The 22,148-nt window shown below is 53.5% G+C and overlaps 1 protein-coding gene across 1 annotated transcript in view; it reads right to left on the reverse strand.

The window, feature by feature from the left end:
• Positions 1–9,672: 9,672 nt before the first annotated feature.
• The window catches only part of OPA1 (OPA1 mitochondrial dynamin like GTPase), a 52,057-nt gene continuing 39,581 nt past the window's right edge, over positions 9,673–22,148 (reverse strand). Inside the window, exons 29-33 of the mRNA XM_031961104.1 lie at positions 21,911–22,027; positions 21,290–21,383; positions 21,043–21,153; positions 16,631–16,697; positions 9,673–13,413 (exon numbers count right to left, since the gene is read on the reverse strand). Coding sequence (XP_031816964.1) covers positions 16,633–16,697; positions 21,043–21,153; positions 21,290–21,383; positions 21,911–22,027 — 387 coding nt within the window. The 3' untranslated portion in view covers positions 9,673–13,413; positions 16,631–16,632. The remainder of the gene's footprint in view (positions 13,414–16,630; positions 16,698–21,042; positions 21,154–21,289; positions 21,384–21,910; positions 22,028–22,148) is intronic.

A 22,148-nucleotide genomic window follows, 5' to 3' on the forward strand; every position in this document is an offset into this window, starting at 1 on the left:
GTGCCCTGCTCTGTGCCCATGTCTCTGTGTCCCTGTCTCTGTGTCTCTGTGTCCCTGTCTCTCTGGCTCTGTGTCTCTGTGTCCCTGTCTCTATGTCTCTGCTTCTCTTCATTCCTTGCACCACAAACCAGCCGTTCCCTTCTCCATGCCCCTTCTCTAGCCCACAGCCCGTGCAGCTTCTACAGACCATGTTTAGTCCCTCCCAGTCCGCCCTTCCCAGGTCCCACTCTCAACCGTGTCACCATCCCTGCTCTCATGGTCCCATCTCCATGGTCTCCTTCCTGCTCTTCCCTTAGACTCCATCCTGCCCCGAGCTTCAGCCTTGCTCCCAGTCCAGGCTCCCCACTGAGTGCCAGCTCTCAGAGCCACCTTCCTTCCTCTCAAGCACCGCCTTCCCCCTGCCCCGTCTGCCAGTGGCCTCCCTGCCAACCCCCCCAGTGCGGGACAACCTTGGAGCCATTTGCTTTTGCTCTGTTTACATTTAACAAGGTTTTTCGCGGCACACAATGGGCACACAGGACTCTAGAACCAGTTGCATTACAATAATTACATGTATGTTTAAAAGTCCATGGGGTTCAGGGTAAGAGTCCTCAGGCCCCTTGAGCTGAGAGGTTCCTCCCTGGCTCTTGACAGAGGGCCAGTTTTCCTCCTGCAGACAGAGGCCACAGTGATTCCCCCCCGCCCCGAAGAGGTAGATGCCCTTTTAGGTTTGAGCGCAGGCCAGGAAACCCAGCATCCCTCAGTCCTGTCAAGGGCGTCAGTTGAACAGGCAAGCCTCACTTTGGGCGCCCGGCTGCAGGCTCTCACCCGTCTCATTAAGATTTCTATTGTGTTGCCCTGTGCACCGGCACATTTTAGGGGTGTTTCTGGCGGGATATTTTAAAGGCAATTATGTGGCTGTGTTGGGAGGGTAAGGGAGGGACACCTTGTCAAGGATCTCATTCTTGGGGTCACCATGGAAGCTGCTGGGCCCCTCCTGCCTCAGGCTCCAGGGCTGGTGAGCCACTGAGCATTTCCAGCTGGAGAAAGGGACACTGGGAGAACTCTACGACCATCTGCATTGTTATAGGAGGGCTGGCAGTGGCCCAGGGGACAGAAAAGCCCTGCTTCTGACACCTGACTGCAAGGACTGAGGAAGTGATGTCTTGAACAGGTGAAGGGACTTTCTATATCTGGGAGTTCCCTAGAGGTCGGGTCCTGCTCCCCACTTAATACATCCAGGACCGACTTCCTCCCCAAACCCCAAAATATCAATAGAATGTTGACAAGAAGAGGAGGGGGCTTGTTTCAGGGAGTCGCCATGGCAGGGGGAGCATCGTGCCTCCGGAGAGCGAGCCATCGGCTTCTATTAGTCAAGTAAACACATTCGGCTCCAGATCACAGCCTCCCCTCTGTGTACAGAGGACGTCGGGGCGGGCTCCGCCAGGCTGCACTTCACAGCGACAAAGGGCACAAAGCCACGTCTCGTGCGGTCAACAGCGTCGCTGGCCTGAAGACTTGGCTCAATATTTGCCAAGCTGAGGGCCGCCAGGCCCGGCTCACTCTGTTGACTTAACTTCACCAATTACGAGAGAAACCGGATTGACTGGCCTGCCTGCAGTCCTGCTCCAGCCTGGGACAAACCCCTGATGTCCGATGGCCAGGGTGGGGGTCTTCCCACTGCCCTCAGCACCGGCCACTTGTCCCCCCCAAGATAATGGCCAAAGCAACTGGGGAAGCTCTCACAAGCAGCAAAAGCTGTCAAGGAATGGACAAAGAGGGCGGGCCATCCTTAAAATAGACTTTTCCTGAGGGGTCCGGGACTGCGCAGGGATGGGCGGTGGGGGCACTCCCCTGCACAGCCATGTCTTGGTCTGGCCGCTTCTGTGGGGTGTTTGGAAACAGTGATTTTGCCTGTCACAATAACAAGAGATCAAGGGGCTTAATCGGGGTTTAGAAGGCCAGTGTCCACGCTCTGCTTCCTCCCAGAGCAAAAATCCCTGGTCAAACATGGGGGCCCCAGCCCCAGCAGCATCCCTGCGGCAGGGGAAGGACGTTGTTCCCTCGGACGGTAACAATAATAGCAAAGGACACTGAGTCACTGTGTGAGTACAATCGCCTTTGGTTTTCCCAATCACGCTGCAAGTTATCATTACGAACAGCAGTCATTGCTACTTCCCCCCTTGAGGGATGGACTGAATTCATGTGGATTATTGTGCTTCAAGACTGATGCCCCCCCAATGCCCAGGGTTCGAGGGAGAGTCGCCCCCCCTAGCTTCCCGAGGGAGCCCCCCCCCAGCCTCCTCTTACAGACACTTCAGGACCAACTTGGAGAAGGCAGCCCCAGTCCCCTCCCCCGTCCCCAGGACAAAGCCTCCCCCCACTGCTCGAGAAAGGCCCTTTCTTCGCCTTGTTGAGGGGGGTCTCCGATGCTAAGATACCATTCTGTTTGTCAAGTAATGTCCTGAGACTCCAGCCCTGCTCCCCCACTCCCCTCCCACCCCGCTGTCTTCTGGGAATGAAAGGCTGAAGGCGGCTTCTGCTCGGGACAGAAAGACTGGGAGGGGAAAGCAAGGGAGGCCGAGCCCGGCCAGGCTGGGGAAGGCCCCCGCCCTCAGCCTGGCAACCGCCATTCCTGCTGCATCCGGATCCCAGGGAGGGCTTGTTTGTCCAAGGGATGAGCGGCCAGCCCTCAGGTGTCACCTGCTGAACTTCCAGTCATGAATATTCCCCTAATCCTTTGGGAGCCAGTCCTTTTCATGAGAAATCTGGACCCCACTCAAAGCTGGAGGGAAGGGGAAGAGAAGGAGGGGAGGGGGAGGGGGCTGCTTTCTGGCTTCCCCTTTCTCCCTTCTTCCCTTCCCTCCTCCCTTTGGGCCACATGAATCAAGTCATTGGGCTTGTTCCCACTGTCCTGTCTTCCTCATCCCCTTTGCTGCTCAGGACAGGCTTAGTGGCCAGCATCTGGAAACAGGGACCCGCAGGTGACTTAAAGACCAGCAGGAACTGGGGCGCTTAGGAAGTGTGATGGCCCAAAGGAAGCACCAAGAAGCTTTTGCAGACAAATGCGGCCATTTTGCTTTGGTTCCCTGCCCCCCCTCATGCCCTTTGCCCTCTTTTCAGAAGTCCCCAGCCTTCCCTTGCCCCCCAAGCTTGCCCTTACACCTGATGACTTTGATCTGCAGACTCAAACTTAAAGAAGGGAAAGGGCTTCAGAGAACACTGTCCAGCCCCCTCATTTTACAGATGAGAAAAGTGAAACGGCTTGTGGAAAGTCCCAGGGGCAGGATCCGAACCCTGCTCCTTAGACTCCGTGTCCATACCCCCCAAAACCCAGAGTGGATCAGCCTCCTCCACTCCCATGACCTTTACCTTCATCCCACCACAGGCGTACCAGGGAGGGGCAGGACCTTGATCTCCCCGCTGTCCATAAGAGTGGTACTTCCATGATGGAGAACCCAGAAATCCCTTCTCCAGAGCCTCTCTCACCTCCTCACTGGGTCCTGCAGTCCCTCAATCCTTCCATCCTATTTCAGGTCACCACTATTCTCCCTCCACCCCCCCCCCATTCTTCTTCTTCCTCCTGGGTCCTGTCCAAGATGATCCCACCTTGCCAAGCATCAGACTAGGGTACTCCCATCTCAGCAAATCTCTGCTCCTACTCGTGGGGTCGAGGAAACAGCTCAGTTGTGCTGGTGGACGAGTCTCCCGAGGTCTGCACTCAGCTGGACTATGGCTAATGAGGGAGACTTTGGATCTTCTCTATCCTTAGCCCCAGCCTCCTTCTCTCCTCTTATCTGAGAACCTCATCCCTTTCCCAAGAAAACAAGTCATTCATGTAAACTTATTTTGTATTTAATTTATACTTTAACATATTTAACATGTATTGGTCATCCTGCCATCTAGGGGAGGGGGTGGGGGGAGGAGGGGAAAAATCAGAACAAAAGGTTTGACAATTGTCAATGCTGCAAAGTTACCCATGCAGATAACTTGTAAATAAAAAGCTATTAAAAAAAAAAAGAAAAGAAAACATTGCCCACCCTTAATTCCCTCTCCAATTCTGCCGGCTCTTGTGTTGGCCAAGCCCGCCCCCTTCACTCATGTACCCTCTGACTTTCTCTTTTCTGTCGCCTCCTTCTGTCCTGCCTTACACACACACACATCCCTGAGAAGCCTTTTGCTTGGTTTGACTTCCCCCAATGCTGTTAGCATTTCCCCTCAGAAAAAGCCATCTACATGAACTGGCTTCCCACCTCCTGACTCAAATGAAAGCAGCCTTTGCAAAGCCACCCGTGGGGGCTGCGTCCCCAACAACCCCCCGCAAGTCCTCCCTCAACAATGTGGCCCCTTCACACTCACATGTATATTATATGTTATACTACATATATATACACACACACACTGTATATTCAGCATCGCCCCTGCCCCCCAGTTCTCCTCTTTCTGCGGAGGACACAGCATCCTTCCAATCACCCCAGCTCCACCTGGGCACCAGCCTGGCTGCTTCACCTTCAGCTTTGGGTGCCAACCGGCTGCCAGCCCTGGCACTTGTCCCTCTCCATCCCTCCCACCTGCTTCTTCCCTCTCACACGGCCTCCACCTGCTCTCAGCTCACATAACTCCCACCTAAACCATTATAATCGTCTAATTGGACTCCCTGCCTCCAGTCCTCTCAGTTAAAGCAGCTAGAAGGCTCAGTGAGAATAGAGAAGAGTCCAGAAGCCAGTTCAAATCTGGCCTCAGACCCCACTAGCTGTGTGATCCTGGGCAGGGCATTTCACATCAGTTTCTTCATCTATAAAATGTGAATGATGACAACACCTACTTCTGAGGCCGTTATATGGATCAAATCAGAGTAAAGGACGCAAGGCTGGCTTGGCTAGAGCATGGAGTGTCCCAAGGCCACAAGCCTGGAAAGATGGGCTGGGGCCAGACCGAGAAGGGCTTTAAATGGAAAAGGGAATGAGCATTGATGTAGCTCCTGCCATGCCCAAGCCCTGGGCTAAGCACTTTACAGATCCAGGCTGTCCTTGTGTTGTGTCCCAGACCAGATTTGAACTCGGGTCCTCCTGACTCTACCCACTGCGCCGCCCAGCTGCTCCTGATCACTTAATTTCAAGGCATCATTTTCCCTTGAGAAATGGCACCCGCTGACTGCCTTGGCGGGGGCCACCTGGACTCCCCTTGTAATATTTCTTTTCTTTTTAAGGCAGGATGAGGGACAGTCACCGTCCTCTTGGCGCTGGCTGCTCTTTCTGGGCCGGGCCGGCAGCTGGGCGTCCTCCCGCCCTCGCAGTCCTGTCCGTGACCGTCATCCCAGCCACCGGAGCGGGGGCCCAGCCGGTGGGAGGCTGCCGGGGGCACTAGGAAATGAGGAAGATGGAGTGCGGGAATACGGCCTCCCTCCGACTTCTCCTTGCGGGGCAGAGGGCGGCCCGCGGGAACTCGTGCAGTCTCTGCTGCCCCGCAGGGAGGAGGTGCCCTTCCTCCGCAGCCGGCTCCGCGGGGCCGCCTGAGAGCCGCTGGTCGGGCTAATGCTCTAGGAGTCGGGGAAGGCTGCTCCCCGGCGGACGGCGCTTGGGGCCACCGGGCTGAGGGAAGTCGGGGTGGGGCAGTGCTGGGTAAGGGACGGGGGTCTGGGCTTGAGTTCCAATCCTGCCTCACCCATGTGCTGGACACGATCCCCCATCTCCTTGTGCCTCAATTCACTCATTCGTAAAAGGAAGGACTCTTGCCCCAAGGCCTTTCCCTCTAACTGTGATGTGGTGAAAGACTAGGGAAGGAGCCACTCTAATTCGGGCCTCCCAACGCCCTCGGACCCCGCCGGGGGGACGCCGGCTGCCGCCGCAAGGGGCTTCGGGTCTGCCCGGGAGAACGCGCGGACCTGCACGGTGGCTCCGAGACCCGGCATTAGGGCCGGCGCTGAGAGGTTCCGCGCGGGGCCCAAGCGGAGGCTCCCCGCTGGCCGCGGATTTCGGGCGCTTGGAGCACCAGCCCGCGCCGCGGGCGGCCGCTTCTCTGCGCCCATTTTGGGGGCGGCACCGGCGAGGCGGCCTGGCTCGGCCCTGACGGCGGCACCAGTGTACTTTCTGCTCGGCCGCCTCCGGACAAAGTCTCCATTAACTCCCCAACCTGCCAGAAAATGACGGGAAACAAAGGCGGCCCCGATGTCCTCCTGCCCCCCTACAAGGCCGGAGACAAACGGAACAGGGGTGAGGTCAGAACGGAGCCGGCCGCCGACCATACCCTGCATTCATTTACCTACCTCAGCGCCCATTCAGCGCCGGGGGCGGGCGGGAGCGGGGGCGCTCGGGGCCGCCCCCGCCTCTTTGTGTGCGGCGCGAACCGAGCAGCCCGCGCCGGGGGCGGGGCTCTCAGACCCAGCGCCCCTTTGCAAATGCTAATGGCATTGTGCCGTCCTGTCAGCGGGGGCGCCGAAAAGGGGGGCGGCTTCTCCTGAGCCAGAACGCGGCCATGGAGGACGGCCCCGGGGCCGCCGCGCGGCAGCCGCGCATCAAAGCCCGGCCGCTCGGACAGTCCGCGGCGGGAGAGCGGCCCCATGAGGGACCCGCGGAAACGGGGCGCGGGGCGCTGCCGCCCGATTACACACGGACACTCACGGGAAACGGAGCGGCCGCAAAGTTAACGGGAGGGAAACACTCCCCCGGGCTTGGTGCGCTGGCAAACGGGGATCGGGAGAAGTCAAGTGGCCGGCAGGCGCCGGCGTGAGGGCGGGGGAGGGAAGGGGGGGAAGAAAGGCCCAAACCAAATGCAGAAGTAACCAGAGCAGTCCCTGTGCCCAAGGAGTTCACAGTGCCCTGGGGGAGGCCCACAGACCCCCGGGTCCCATCGGAGAGGATCTCCCAGGGATGAGCAGGTCTGACCCCCGGGATCGGCTGCTGGGGCAGAACCAGAACCTGTCGCTCCCCGCTACCTCCTCCCTCAGAACTGCTGCTTGGGAATCTCACGCCATCCCCGCAGATGCCCTCTCGGGTCCCGGTCTGGGGCAGCCCGGACAGGCTGACCAGGGGTCGTCCACCCGCTGCTTAAAGGCTCCTAGTGAGCGGGAGGACCCCCTGCCCCGTGGAGCCACTCGGAGGTTTCCCCTACATGTCGTCCGACCGGCCTCCGGGAAACGTCTGACCGGCCTCCGGGAAACGTCTGACCGGCCTCCGGGAAACGTCTGGCCGTCCCTAGCTTTGCCCTCTAGGGCCCGGCCTCCCCATGCTGGGCACCAGCTCCTGTCTTCTCCAGCTTCAAGGCCTTCTGCCTTCCCTGCCCTGGCACAAAGCGGAGCCTTCACCAGCTTGGTGTGGGAGAAACAGCCGAGCCGGGAGGCTGGACTGGCCAGGGGGCTCTTACTGCCGGGAGGGGAGAGCTTTAAACGTCCCCTGGAGGACCGGAACTTCCGGGGTTGGTGGGCACAGGAGGGCGATATGGATGGTGAACTGGAGGGGGGAGAGAGGGTGCCAGGAGACCATTCAGGAGGGCCCGGCAGTAGCTCAGGCAGGAGGCCGAGGGCGGGGAGAGGTTAGGGCCGCCCACCTAGATCTGGGAGGCAACGGTAACCGAAAAGTCACCAAAAGAGAGTGTCCAGAACGAGAGAAGGGGGCCCTGGGCAGGCCCTGCTAAGTTGTGTCAAAGCTGCAACAAGTTTGGCAGAGGGGGTTGGATCGGGGGGTTCTGGGTTCAAATTCTTCCTCGGACACTTCCTACCTGGGTAATCCTGAGCAGCTTCACCTAACCTTCCTCTGACTCAGTCTCCTCATTTGCAAAATGAAGGTGTGGACTCGAGGGTCTCTTAAGCTCCTTTGAGGTCTCCCAGCTGTTCAGTCGCGGCTCCCATGATCCCCTTAAATGTCTTTATGGCAAAGATACAGGAAGGGTTTGCTATTTCCTTCCTCAGCTCAGCTTGCAGATAAGAAAACCGAGGCAGAGCTAAGTAACTCGCCCAGGGTCGCACAGCTGTGTGAACGAGGCTGGATTTGAACTTGGGTGTTGCCGACTCCAGACCCGGCGCTCCATCCCGAGCCACCTGCTTCTCAGCCTACGGTGCTTTGGGCCCATAGCTACCGAAAGCCGGAGCCCCTTCGCTCCAGAGCTTTGTTATAACCACGCGAAGGCCGTGCCGCAAGTCACGGGGACACACTTTGTGCCGTCTCCGGGGAGAGATTTCAGCTCCTCTGGGTGCTTCCCTGTGCCTCCAGCTCTCACCTCTCTGGAGCTTTTGGTGCATCTGCAAGTCACATGTTCCAAACTGAGCTCATTCTCTGAAAGCTGCCTCGCCCTTGGTCAGCGCCGTCCCCACACGCGCCATCCACACCCCAAACCCGGATCCGGACTCTGGCCCAGCCACATGGCTCCTACTTCTGCCCTCTGCTCTCTGACCGTCATTAGTAACGGGCCTCGGGGCTCGGGAAGCACCTTAGGCATATAGTGGGTCCTCATGGCCCTCTGTAAGGTGGGTTCTATCAGAACTCTCCATTTCGCAGACCCCGAGGCAGGGTTTAAAGCTGGTGAAGCACTTTACATACATTCAGTGGAGCCTCCCGATGCCTCTAAGGCAGGCTCTATCAGAACTCTCCATTTCACAGATGGGGACACTGAGGCAGAGTTGAGTGGCTCAGAGTTAGAGGAAGGGCCCGAGGCTGGATGCTCTATCCGCCCTGTGTCCCACCCCCTGCACCCGTGGGTGCCCGTGTGCCCCCCACCCCCAGACCCGCCCCCCACATCACCAGGGCAGGTTCAGCACCAGCTGCGCATTTCCCCGGGGATGCCGCACTGTGTGGATCAAAATGGAGAACGGGGAAGAAAAGCTGCCGATGGCCTGGACGACCTTGGGGAGAGCCGCCTGCCCCTGCGGACCTCAGGTGCCAGATGGGCCCGGAATGCCGGTGCACCCTCAGGCCGGGGACGCTGCTCAGCTTTCCAGCCTTGTTTTATCACATGGACGGGAGCGGTGCTGGAAGGGCCCAAGGACTCACAGGAGGGAAAGTGGGGGAGCTGCAGCTGCCCAGGCGACCTGGGGATGACGCTGCGTGCAGAGCCTCTCGGCAGCTGCGTGGGGGGCTGGGCTGGGGCGTGGCTCCCACCCGTGGGGGGCCCCCTGCTGAGACGATCCATGTTTCGTGGGTACCAGGGCAGCCATCTTGGGCAGAGGCGACCCCGGGCCATGCCCCAGCCTGGCACCTTCTCCAGTTTGCCTTAAGGCCTTGTAAGACCTAATTAAAGCCACAGCTCCCTCTTCTTTTTGGGGGCCCAAATATTTACTTAACTTCCCCCCCCCAATTAATCCACTCAACAGACTAATCCTCAACAAGTTGGGTCACAAAGTCTGGGTATTTGGGGGGCCCTGGTTTGTATGTCCTCACTAGGGAACCAGACAAGAGGGAATCCTTTTCCGTGTGCCCCGTGGTGGGTTCTTATCTAACTTTTTGGATCGATGACCCTGGCAGTTGTGACCCATTCATGGGAAGGACAAGTAACATGGCTCCTTACCTCACTCCTCCCCACCTAAGGCAGCTTTCCACACACTTTTCTAGCTCGAGAACTGTCCTGGAGGGAGCAGGAGCAGGAACAAGGGCACAGGAGCAGGAACAAGGGCACCACGCTCCCTTATACAAACTTCCCAATCCTTCCTTCCCTTGACCACTCCCATGTTAAAAGGGAAAAAATGGGACTTTCCTTCGAGAAAGCATGAAATGTCTTCTTTTATTAAATAGCGTAACTTCTTCAAGCCAGAAACAAAATGTACAGACATGATTCCCTCAGCATTACAGTGTGAGGTCAGCTTGGGGACTGACCCCGGTGCTCCCAGACCATCATCCGAGCACCCCCAGCTCAAAGCTTGACACATCCTGAAAGTCCGCAACGTGTCCTGGAGCTCTCTGGACAGGGACCGGGCATGATCTCCCTCAGGGGTCCAAGTCAACAGTGACCAAAGGACAGAATTCTCCACCCAAAGGCTTAGGATTCCACTTTGACTTGTACAGGAAGGTTTTCCTGACCCCCACCCCCTGTGTTTTCCCCCTCCCCACCCCAGCGCTCTCTCCCCAGAAGTTGTCTCTTGTGCCATCTGGGAATAAATGTCTGTCTCCATCTCCTCTGGAGGAGGGCAAGCACCTCAAGGTGGCCCTGGGGTCAGACACGGTCTTGGTAAAAAAAAGACTGCCCAGAGGTCTCTCAGTTGGGTCACCGGCGACTTCTGTTTCTCCACTTGCCTCGGCTCTGCTTCTGGCCCTTCTCCAGATGTGGAGCCCTGGTGGTCTCAGCGTGGGGCCTTTGCCACAGCCCCAGAGCCCCGGCCCTCACACATGCACACGCTTAATAACATACATGCACATAAGTCCAGGGTAACATGAAGCGGCCTTTTGGGCGACGTAACTAATCTAATTCAACATTTCCATACTATTAAGAGGGACGGGCTCCATGAAGCTGAAATGCATTTCTGAAGACTCAGCTAAGCGCAGGCCCAGGGCTCACGGGACAGTTGGGGGGGATTCCTTGTGGCCCACACAGGTCACCCCCTTTTCTGTACCATCCCTTAGGTCACAGCCAGGCTGGGCCGTCCCCGCTTCTGAACACTACCCATCCCGCCGGGCGGCTTCTCCAACCCTGCTGACGTCCAAACTTCCAAGACACCTGGATGGAGGAGCCGATGACTCCTAACAAATGCCCTGCACGGGTGGAGCCGTCAAGGGCATGAGAGGACCCAGGTTTCATTGTGATCTGGAGGGGACCTCCTGAGAACTTGCCCAGGCCCACAGCTCAAGGCCGCCAGCCCGGGCTTCTCGCTCCTGTCCCTCCCCGCCCCTGGGATTCGCCCTGGCATCGAGAGGAGCCATGATGGGACAGAAAGGCCAAGGTCAGCCTTCTTCTCACACACTAGAAAGACCCCGGCTCTCAGGTGGACAAACCAGCTGGCTTCCAAAACCAATCAAACTCCAATTTCCTCAAAGCCAAAGGAGCCAATGCCTCCCGCAGGGAAGCAGGCAACCCCAACCATTTAAGAGGCCCTCTGCCACCGCTAGAGCCTGCTGCTGGCTGTGTGGGGCCAGGCCGGGAGGCAGCCCGGGGGGACAGAGAGCACCGCGAGCCTTCCTCCTCGGGCCAGCCAGGCCACCAATGCCTTCGTAACACGGGCCACTCAAAGATCTGACCTTCGCCAAAACAAGCACGTGCAGTCTGAATCTGTGACCCTTCTTCTCCACGGCAGACTGGTTTGGGGCAATGAAAGATGCCCGGGCACCAGGGACAGAACCCGACTCGGCCTCCCAAATACCGCATTTTCCATCCCAGAGAACACCACTTCCATTTAAAACTAGTGCCTGGAAAAGGCGGCTCCTACAGCCTCAACTTCATGGTCCGATTCCCAAAGTAAAAGTCCCAAGGGCCCCACGCCTCCAGGAGTGAAGTGGCGGATTTTAAGTGCTCCAATATTGCGCATACGCTGCGTTCCCTTGGCTGGGTGGGTGCCATGTCGCCAGGAGCAGCATAAGGAGGCTCCTGGAGGCCGGTGTGGGGCCTCCCACAAGGCAGTTTATTCCACAGGAAGGATCTTGTTTCTCCAGAGTCTGATTTTTAAAACCAATATTTGGCCCAAGGGGGCTTTCAGAGGCTCGGCTTAAGTTTCCAGGCCTTCTTCAGCTTCGCTCCCCACTCTGTCGTCTGGAAATCTTTGCTCTTCAGATATGAAGGCTTTAGCTATTCCGACGCGTTCAGATCCTCAAAATTGGACCTAGATTGATGGAAGCGTCAGAGATGCCGATTCTTTAGGCCAGAGACACAACACACCCAACTTCAGGGGTTCCAAAGGCATTTTATTTTTTCCTTCAATTACATCTGCATTCAATAAATACCTACATTTCCACCCCCCACCTCCCTCAAAAATAAAAAAATCACACTTAGCATGAGATCGATTATAAAGGAACATCTTAATGTGCAAATGAACCGGTGTTGGTGTGGAAAGCCTTTTAGCTTCCTCAGGCACCGGGTGAGAGGCTGAGGTAAATGGAGAAGGGCGAGATAGGAACAATGAACCCTGTGGGCATTTCTCCTCAACATGCTTCTCCATGAGTGACCCAGGCAGCCACCACCAGGAGGGCCCCCAAATCCACACGGTGTCAAGGAATCTTTCCTTCCAGAGGGTTGGGGATGGGAGCCTTTTCTCCTCCTGACCCAGAGGTCTGACCTTGCTCTATAGTCCTGACCTCTCTGAAGGCTGAAACTTTCAGGAATATGAGTCCCTCCATACCAACATAAAGAGAAAACACATTTGAGGTGATTGCTTTACCAGAATCCAAAAGTTTAACAAACTTAAAATGTGCCGTGATGCTCCAAGCCTGGGGAGGAAGCCCCTTCAGCTTCCTTGTCAGGCCCCAAGTCTTGAGAAATGTTACTCAAACGGGCAGGAATGCTTGGAATACTGAAGAGAAATTCCTAGGCTAGTGATAAAAACTTGAATTTTGGGCAAAGGAACCCTAAGTGGACAGGAGGAAGCAGGTTGTCGTGAAGTGGGAGTTTTTATTAGAGGCCGGAAAATGAAGCTGAATGCCAAGGATAGCGACACGTCATAAGGAAGAGCTCCTGTGGCTCCAAAGGGAGTGGTCCCGCCTCAGTGGGACACGTCGGGTCCACCAGCGTGGGTGACAGAGGCCGGGTCCTTGGTTCCTGTCACTGACTGCCCTCAAACTGTGCTTTGAAATGATCACTGCACGTGTTTGAGGGCATGCACGTGTGTATATGACTGTAGGGAGAGGCTCGTACTAGCAATCAAGGGCTCTCGTACACCTCTAAAAAGAAAAAATCCTTCTCTTGCAGATGATCTCGAGTGGCAGCAGATTGCTCGGAACCGTTTTTTCACTCCCTTTGGACACAAAGAAGCCTAGCAAACACTGAGTCCAAAGCTCAGGCTGGAGATGCCATGATTATGGCTAACATGATCACAACCCCAAAATTCAAGGACATCGGAATTGTTCAAGCTCCCAATTTCCTGCCAAAGACTGTTCCCTTTCACGTGGCAAGCTTAAAGTGAATGGGGGCAATCCGTTGATCCTCTGACAGGACATCACAGATCCAAACGATGACTTTTTGGGGATAGGATTACTTTATATACAAATGACAGTGTTGCTCCAGGTTTTTATTTCAAACACTCAGCAATACTTTCTGGAAAAGCAATGGCTACCGTGTAAAACCAGTCCCTATATCACAAGGACCTGTGCCCTGAGCAGTTGGACTCCAAACAGAGGGTGATGATATAGCCACGCCAGCAGAGACAGGGGGTGTTGGTAACTACAGAGGCTCCACCAAGAATAAATTACTTGTTTTCTGGACAAGGCATGTTTCCACGTGTGGGCTCTCCGAAGAGAAAGGCCGAGAAGCGTTTTTCTTTGTTCACTGTATTCAGAGGCAGCTGCTGCTGGGAGGGATTCTATTCTGTTAGAGGAAGAACACTGGAAGTTAGGAGCATCCTTGGGAACAATCAGCTTTATCAGAAAAAAGGCAAGGAGGGGATGCCCCGAGGTGCTGCCCTCAGCCCACTTCCCAAAGGCCAGTCCACCACCCACTGCCTGTCAGAGCACGAGGCTCGGCTACCAACGGGGGGCCCCAAATCCCAGCTTTCAGCCCAGCGTGCCGCCAATGCCTTCTTCCTCCAGCTCTGACCTTTGACACAGACTGTTAAAAACACACAAATTAGGGTCAGGCCCCAAATTATGCCATGACCTTGAGAGCTACTGCTTGGGGGTCCTCGCACTGGCCAGCGTCGCTGTTGTGGCTGCTTGCCTGGCCACTGTCCTGCTCATCCCCAGCACAAAATGTAAGTTAAAAAGATGTCCAAACCCTGTAACAATTCCCACTATTCTCCTAGGATGTGAAAACAAGGATGCTCCAGCAAGAAAAGATGGCCTCCAGATGTGACGGTGGGACTCGGCTAAGGTGGACGCTCCCTTCTCCTGATCGAGGCTGGAGAGCCCAAGTGATGAGTGCAAGTCTCCATGCATCCATCTTCTCATTTCTCATTCTCCTCAAGGATGCCCCATATGGACCTCCGGTCTCTGGCTTCTTTGCCCATCTCAAGCCCTGGTCGTTTAGTGGTCAGCATCCTCCTTTCCCTTTCTCCCCTGGAGAGCAGAACTTGAGCAGCGACAGCTCCCCTGACCGCCTTCCTGTGCTCTGTGCCTTCTGGAGAAGAGGCTGCTCTGCTGGGATAGACGTAAGGCCAGTGGGTGCCAGAGACCAACTACGGCTGGGGACCAAGGATCAGAGATCCTTGGGAGGCACCGCCTTGGGCTTCTGCCTTTGCGGCAATGTGACCATGTGTTTGAATTTCACAGCTTACTTCAAGGGTCAGATCTGGAGGCAGAAGACAATGGGGCAATTCCAGAGGGAGATGGGCTGCCCATCAGTAAAGCCTCTCTAATGAGTTTTATGACACTGTGAGTTAGAGGAGAAATCTATGTACACACACACACACACACTGTGAGAGTAAGGTGAAAAGTGCCTGGCATTTAGCTCTGGAAAGGATGCTTGTTTTTATGCGCTTCCTTCTCTGAGAACGCACTTTGAGGACTGTGGAGCGTCTGGGCTCATTTACCCAATACCATCATTAATGTGGGGGGTCAAGCAAGGGCTTCTCTCTGTTGGCAGCAGCCTGAGGAGGACCACTGATTCCGTCTCAGAATCATGTTATTAAATATATAAAATACATAGAGTTATAAACACACACACGCATGCATGAAAGCCAAAGGTTAAGCTGGATGATGTTTCCCGAGCTATCGACAATCTCCTTCCCTTGTAATTCTGTGGGTTCAAAGGCAGCCTTTTGGGAAGACATTGCTTTGTAAGGAAATCCTATTGGCAAAGATGCTGACCAAGAGCCAAGAAAAGAAGCTGACTGGAAGCCGGCCCACCCCACGGTTCCTCTTCTCCTAAGCGCTTTGACGAGAACATGAAGATTTCCTGACCATGATTCCCTCACAGAGACAATTAACAGTTGATTCTGGTATCAAGTGAAATTCTCAACCATTCCATTAGAAAAATAGCTACAAAAATGCGGCTGCTCATGAGATGAACCAAATCAGTTCCAACAGAGCAGTAATGAATTGAACCAGCTACACCCAGGGAAAGAACTCTGGGAGATGACTATGAACCACTACATAGAATTCCCAATTCCTCTATTTTTGCACCCCCCTGCATTTTTTATTTCCCTCACAGGCTAATTGTACACTATTTCAGAGTCCGATTCTTTTTGTACAGCAAAATAACTGTTTGGATACGTATACATATATTGTATTTAACTTATACTTTAACATATTTAACATGTATTGGTCTACCTGCCATCGGGGGGAGGGGATGGGGGAAGGAGGGGAAAAATTGGAACAAAAGGTTTGGCAATTGTCAATGCTGTAAAATTACCCAATTTTTATAACTTGTATAACTTGTATAATAACTTGTAAATAAAGCTTGTAAATAAACTTGTATATAACTTGTATATATAACTTGTAAATAAAAAGCTATAATAATTAAAAAAAAAAAAAAAATGTGGCTGTTCAACAATTCTTTCAGCCCAAACAAAGGCAGGGGGTGAGCTCCAGCTCAGCAGAAAACAAGGCCAGGGAGGGTGACCCACTCGGCCCTCACGGTCCACACGCTTCGGTTAGTCCTATGGCCTCTAAGACAAGAGAGCAGAGAGGCGACACTGGGACCCACAGGCCAAGTGGGTCTCAGGGAGGGAGGGCTGAGCAAGGTCCCGGCCTCGGGCCCAGCGGCAGTCATGGATCAGAATGCGGCAGGAGACTGAGCAAGTCCTTCCCTGGCCTCAGTCAGACCAAGGTAACACCATTAAGTGCTTAAGGCTGGGTAAGAAATGAGGCAGAGAAAGGTCCCCTTATCTCATCAAAAAGAAAAATCACTCCGGGAGGGGAAGACGCTCAGGGTTTCTGGCCAGAACAGAAGCAAATGCGATTAACTCTGGGCCATGCGGGGCCCCCAAATGACAAAGTGTGGCTCGGGTTGGGACTTCTTGTTGGCCAAAAGAGAGACAATGATCTGGGTTCAAGGCATGGTCCCCAAGAAAGGGATCTGGGGAAGGAAGAAGGGAGGGGAGAAGGAGCCAAATGGATCTGGCTAGTTAGGTCCCTAGTGGGGCAGCTCCTACTACTCCCAGGTTGCTGAATTTTACTATACAAGTCTTGACTGAGGGGGGGGTCAATTCATTCGGGGATAGAGATGGTGGTTTCTTGTAGAATTTAGAAACTAAAGCTATCAATCAAACTGGATTTTAACAACAGTGTAAAAGGCTCTGGGGCCATTTTCATTCCCACGTGGCCCAGGGGAAGCTCACACAACCAGCTCCATGAGCTGTGGCCCCCGTATTTGCAGTCTTCACACTAGGACACCTCTTAAATCCCAACAACCTCAGAGTTCTAAGGGAGTTCACATCTAGAGGAGCATGCTCAGTTCAGCTGCAGACCATCAGGTCCCTCAAAGTCACCTAACAGGTTGATTTCAACTTTGAAGGCTCTCACCCATAACATCATGAGCCATCCCATAAAGCCGAAGGGCAGTCACTAGAAGGACAGCGGGCAGAGCTCTATTTAAGCACGTTTCCAGGCAGTGTAAGGATAGCAACAGCTCAAATTCTTTTACTCACATTTATTTCTCTTGATGGAGGGCTTCAATGAAAGCATCCAGTTTTTCTTGAATTTCTCTAACTTTTTCTAGGAAGACAAAAAGAAAGAAATATGTAATTTGCATTTTCTGTCCTGCAGATCACAATAAAACTTTAACAGCTTTTCATTGCCTGTTTATAGTCCCAGGGTCTAGAGCCCAAAGGGACCCCTCATTTCATGTGCCCACAGAGGTCAGGTTACTTGTTTCAGAAGCAAAGGTACCACGTGGTCACAACACTGGTTCTGACTCAAATTCAGGTGGCCCAGCCTGGCCCATCTGACTTCCTAGTTTATCTCACTATTTACAGAGGCAAATTTTATTTATGTTCTACTTATGCTTTCCATATAATTGTTTAGTCTTTTTATATGCAAAAAAATGGTAATATAGTACTGGGCAAATTCCATCAAATTTCTACAAAATTAAGGACATAGAACTAGAGAAAGTAGAACATTAAAACAATAAAATGATGGCAATTTAATTAGACACATTTTAGTCTATAAATGGAAAGTGACTGCTTACTAATTTCTACAATCGTCTCTGCTGGATCTGAGCTCAAGTCTTCTGGACTCTACTACCCACTCACTGTGCCCCCTAGCTGCCTCAGACAAGTATTTTTTTAAATAAAAAAAGCAGGATGTTACCCAGTTAAGCAATGATTCCTGGCTTTTAATCCATGTCAGTTCTGACATAAATGGTCTGAAATCTGTCCCCAGGCTGTATTCTTTGCTAATGGATGTTTTGCTTTACAGATTTTTTTTCTCTCGAGTTTTAGAGACAGTTTCTTCTTTTAAGAAATGGAGTACACTGTGGTAAAACTGTCATCCTTGCCTGGAGGTTTTCAGTGCAGATGGACTGCTTTTTCTATTCAGAAAAAATATATCCTAAATTCTAACTTCAACTTTTGTTGGCCTATGAATCACTGTTGAAAAAAGAAATCTCTTTTGGAAAGGACAAGTAGTTCATCAGCTATGAAAGCCATGCCCAGAGGCATCAGTATGTGGTTATGCCCTGTTTCAGGTCTTGGCTCAAGCCTGGATCTGAAGAGGAAGGAAAGTTGTCTGGGTGCTTTGGGGATCCTGCCTGGGTACTAACACCTTTTAGGGTTGAGCCGAGTTGATGGATTTGCCTTGGCCCTGAGGCTGCTTTTCTTGGAGGCTCTAGCGAGGGGCTTTGGGCCCCAGATAGGGGGCCTGGCCACAGCTGTGGAAAAGACTGGGGGGATGAAAAAGGCCAGGAGGAATAAAGTGGCCTGGCAGGCAGACCCCAGCCCCTGCTGCATGTGCCTTTGAGGGAAAGGGGCACAGCTGCCCAGGACGGGCTTGGGGAGGGGTTTCTGTGGGGCACAGGCCTAGCAATAACCTGCCCAGGGGACTGGGGCCAACAAGGATAATAGGCGGCTTCATGAGGAGAACGTATAAGGGATGCTGCGGCTGACGACAAGATGGCACAAGGCCCTGGGTGATTCTGAGGAGTGTTGTGATATCCAAGGTAAAACCAGATTGTGGGAGGACATGCAGAGGACCCAGGCCTTCAGCCTGCCCCTGTTCCAGGCCAGCCAGCCTTCCCAAGTGCCAAAGACAGAGACCCGGGAGGCAGTTCATGGGACTGATGTGTCCAGAACCATCTCTTGACTTTCTCTTCATTTTCTTATAAATCGATTCCTTTTTCTGCACCGGGCCTAAAAAAACCATTTAAGAAGTCAGATAGCAAACTGCTCGTTCTTTCTACATCACTGAGGCCAGATGGCCATTCCCCTCGCCCCTGGCAGTTCCTGCTTCTTCCAACTCTTGAGTCCTCAGTTTTGCCAAAACTCCAAAAAAGGAGGAGGTAGAAATCCCAAGCACTATCCAATGTGGCAGCGGATTTACCAAAGGGAGTATGGAGACAGAGATGCACAGCTGGCTAGACTCAGAGCCGGAGGAGCTGCACTGCTAAGGATGAAGTTGGCCTCCTGAGGATCGATCACCCGCTTCTTGGAGAACTAGACTTCAGGAAATCGCATTTTCTTTTCTTTCTTTTTTTTTTAAATAGCTTTTTCTTCATAGATTATATGTATGGGTAACTTTACAGCTTTGTGGAAATTGTATTTTCTATATCTGCTAGTAAAGTTTTCCAGACTTAAAATACCAGTTCAAGCAAGATTACACAATGATCCATTCTGACAGATGGGGCTCTTTTCAACAAGGAGACGATTCGGGCCAGTTCCTGGTTTTGGGATGGAGAGAGCTGCCTGTGCCCAGAGAGAAGCATATGGGGACTGAATGTGGACCACAACGGGGCATTTTCACTTTTTTGTTGTTGTTTGCTTGCATTTTGTTTTCTTCCTCTTTTTTTCCTTTTTGATCTGACTCTTCTTATGCCTTTTTCAGATAATTCTGGAAATATTTATAGAAGAATTGCCCATGTTTAACATATATTGGATTACTTGCCTCTAAGGGGTAGGGGGAAGGGAGAAAAAATTGGAACACAAGGTTTTGCAAGGATGAATGCTGAAAATTATCCCTGCATATGTTTTGAGAATAAAAAGCTTTAATTAAAAAAAATTTTTCTTTTAAATATCGGTTCACACACAGCCTACATTTAATTAAGTCAGAATTCAGAAACTTCTTCACCAAGGGTCCTTATCCACAACATGTGTGGAGAAATGTCAAGGGTCTCTGGACCTGGAAGGGAAGAAAGTTTCACTGCTCTTTAGCTCAAAGGTAGCCCAGAGAGCTAAAGGGGGTCCATGACTCCCAAGGGGTAGTCCTATGCTCAAAGGGCTATCAAAGAGCTTTGATCTAGCGGCGTCTCCCCTGGGTCTGTATCCCAAGGAAATCATAAAGGAGGGGAAAGGACCCACATGTGCACAAATGTTTGTAGTAATTCTTTTTGTGGCAGCAAAGAATTGGAAAAGGAGTGGATGCCCATCAATTGGCTGAACAAGTTGCATTACACGAAGGTAATGGAATATTACTGTTCTATAAAAAATGATCAACAACCTGATTTCACAAAGATTTACATGAACTGATGCTGGGAGAAATGAGCAGAAGCAGATCATTGTATACAGTCACAGTGAGAACATGGGATGATCAACTATGAAAGCTAGTTCTCAGTTAATTCAGTGATCCAAGGCAATCCCAAGAGACTCTGGACAGAAAATGCCGTCTGCATCCAGAAAAAGAACTATGGAGACTGAATGTAAGTCGACATATGCTATGTTCACTTCTTTGTTCTGTTTTTCTTTCTCTCCCATGGTTCTTCCCTTTTGCTCTGGTTTCTCTCCCGACATGATTCATAAAACAATGTGGATTAAAAATAAATTCACTAGGAGGAAAAAACCACGAACAACTGCTTTCCTGGACGTTCTCTCACCAGTATGATTGTCAAGGATAGAGAAAGGCCGGGGTTTGCAGAGTTCTGGACGGGATTCTGATGAGCCAATGAGGCTCTGCTCCAAAAATGCTATTCCAGTTCTTGTTCGGTGTACGGGTCAAACTCTGTTCTAGACCAGGAGGTCTCTTTCTAGAGTTAAAACATAGTCCCGGCTCCATCAATTTCAAGTGAGCTGTGTGTCAAGCGGACTCTTTCCTGGGCGCGCCTGGCGCTCCTCCCAGCGGCTCCTCCTCTTGTCTGCCCTGGGTCACCATTTCTGCTCGTTTTCATCTCGTGAGCAGATCCTCCATGAAACTCTGTTTCTGCTCTCGCCTTTAAAGAAAAGCTATTTTCAGAAACACTAAACTACGCTAAGTGTCAAGTATCAATTGAAAGAAAACTATGACCACGGTCACGGGCCGGATGGCAGTTTAAGGAAAATTGGCCGGCCGACCTCCCAGAAGAACAAACTGTCCACTTTCACGAACAACCGCTTGCTGCGAGGGAGATGCTCAGGCGCTGGTCGGCCTGATGGGTGATGAGAGGCCGGCCCTGACACTCCTGTTTCCGCTAATGCTTCGAAGGACCAGGACTGGGGTCAGGTGCACCAGCAGAGCCGATTCCCTAGGGGGAGGGGCTGGGTTCCAACGGCCCCCTCTCCCAATTATAATGTGGCTGATCTGCCAGAGCAAGATGGGGCTCTCGCAGGGTCTGGCTGCAACACACAGTGGGGACTCCAAAGGGAGGCCTGTCCCCTCGGAGTCCCTCAGAGCCATTAACTCCCTCTCCTCCAACCCAAGCTCAGGGTAGGACGCGGTAACAGAAAAGACTCGGGGCCTGGCTCCCAGCAAGCTGCCCCCACCAGGCGTTTGGGCCCAAGCTACCCCCAGCAGGTCGAGGGGGCCGAAAGGCCTGAGTCCAATCTGCCCTCAGATTGATGTTTGCTGGCTGTGGGAACATCCCCTGCAGACCTCTGGCCTGTCTGTATGTGCCCCTCAACCCCCCAGCTCTTTGATGGCCCCCACAGGGATTACTCACTGAGGTCTTCAGCCAGCTGGACCCTCTTCCCTGTGAGCAGCTTCAGCTTCTTCTCACTGTCTTCAGCAAAGTCCTCTAGCACCTCTTTGACGTTCTTCTCCAGCCTCCGGACTGCTCGGGACAAAGGGGAGATGTGAGGGAGAGGTCCCCCTCAGGAGGCTACCTGCCACATGGGGGGGGGATTCAGGGGGATGGGGGGCCTGGTGGGGAGAGGGGGGAATCAGGGGCAGGTGGGGTAGAGTCTCACCTTCGGTGTTGGTGAGCTGCTGCCGCAGGGTGTTGGCCGTGATGGAGAGCATGCGCTGGATGCGCCAGAAGAGGACCACGTCGTTGCATTCCAACTGCAAGGGCCCAAAGTCGTTGTAAGGGGTTAAGGGTAAGGGGCTGCAGTGGGGAGGGAGGGCCACAACAGAGGGTGCCTAGGGAGGGAGGGGCTGCAGAGGGGAGCACTTGGGGGAGGAAGGGCCACAACAGGGGGAGCACTTGGGGGAGGAAGGGCCACCTGAGGGAGCTGTGCCCAGGGAAGGGTGCCCAGGGCCCCTGAGTTGAGCACCCCCCACTGGGTACATGTGGCCCGGGACAAGCCCTTACTCCGTCGGGAGGAGACTGGCAAGAGGAAGGAGAGGACAGGAAGAGCTCCTTCTCATGGTGGGGCTCAGACACCTTGCACCATTTCTCTTTTAGGAGGTGAGGGATTGGGGGAAAATGGGAGCCGCCTGCCTAGGGGCATGTGCCAAGCCCGAGGCCTCCTGGCTGTGAGAGGACTGCGGGCACCAAGCCCGGGGCCAGAATCGCCAGAGCCCAAACCTCTCGGGGAAGGGTCTGTGTCACAGGGGCCGCCCAAGCATCCTTGTCCCCTGACCCTTACCTCAGAATCCACAAAGTGCCTCTGGTAGTAGTAGAAGCCTCGCCGACAGAGGTTGCAGTGGCTCAGGGCCGTTTTCAAGAAGTGTCTTCTGTAGACCTGGTGCCAGGTGTCCTTAATCTGAAGAAGGAGCAAGAGGCAGTTAGCCTGCGGTCAGTCAGCCCAATGATCAGCCAGCCCCGACATCACCCAGCTGTCCCCTGGGAACCGAAGCCGAGGGCCAGGTCTCGGGTGCCGGGGC

The sequence above is a fragment of the Sarcophilus harrisii genome, chromosome 3 (genome assembly GCF_902635505.1).
Source record: "Sarcophilus harrisii chromosome 3, mSarHar1.11, whole genome shotgun sequence".
Classification (NCBI taxonomy): domain Eukaryota; kingdom Metazoa; phylum Chordata; class Mammalia; order Dasyuromorphia; family Dasyuridae; genus Sarcophilus; species Sarcophilus harrisii.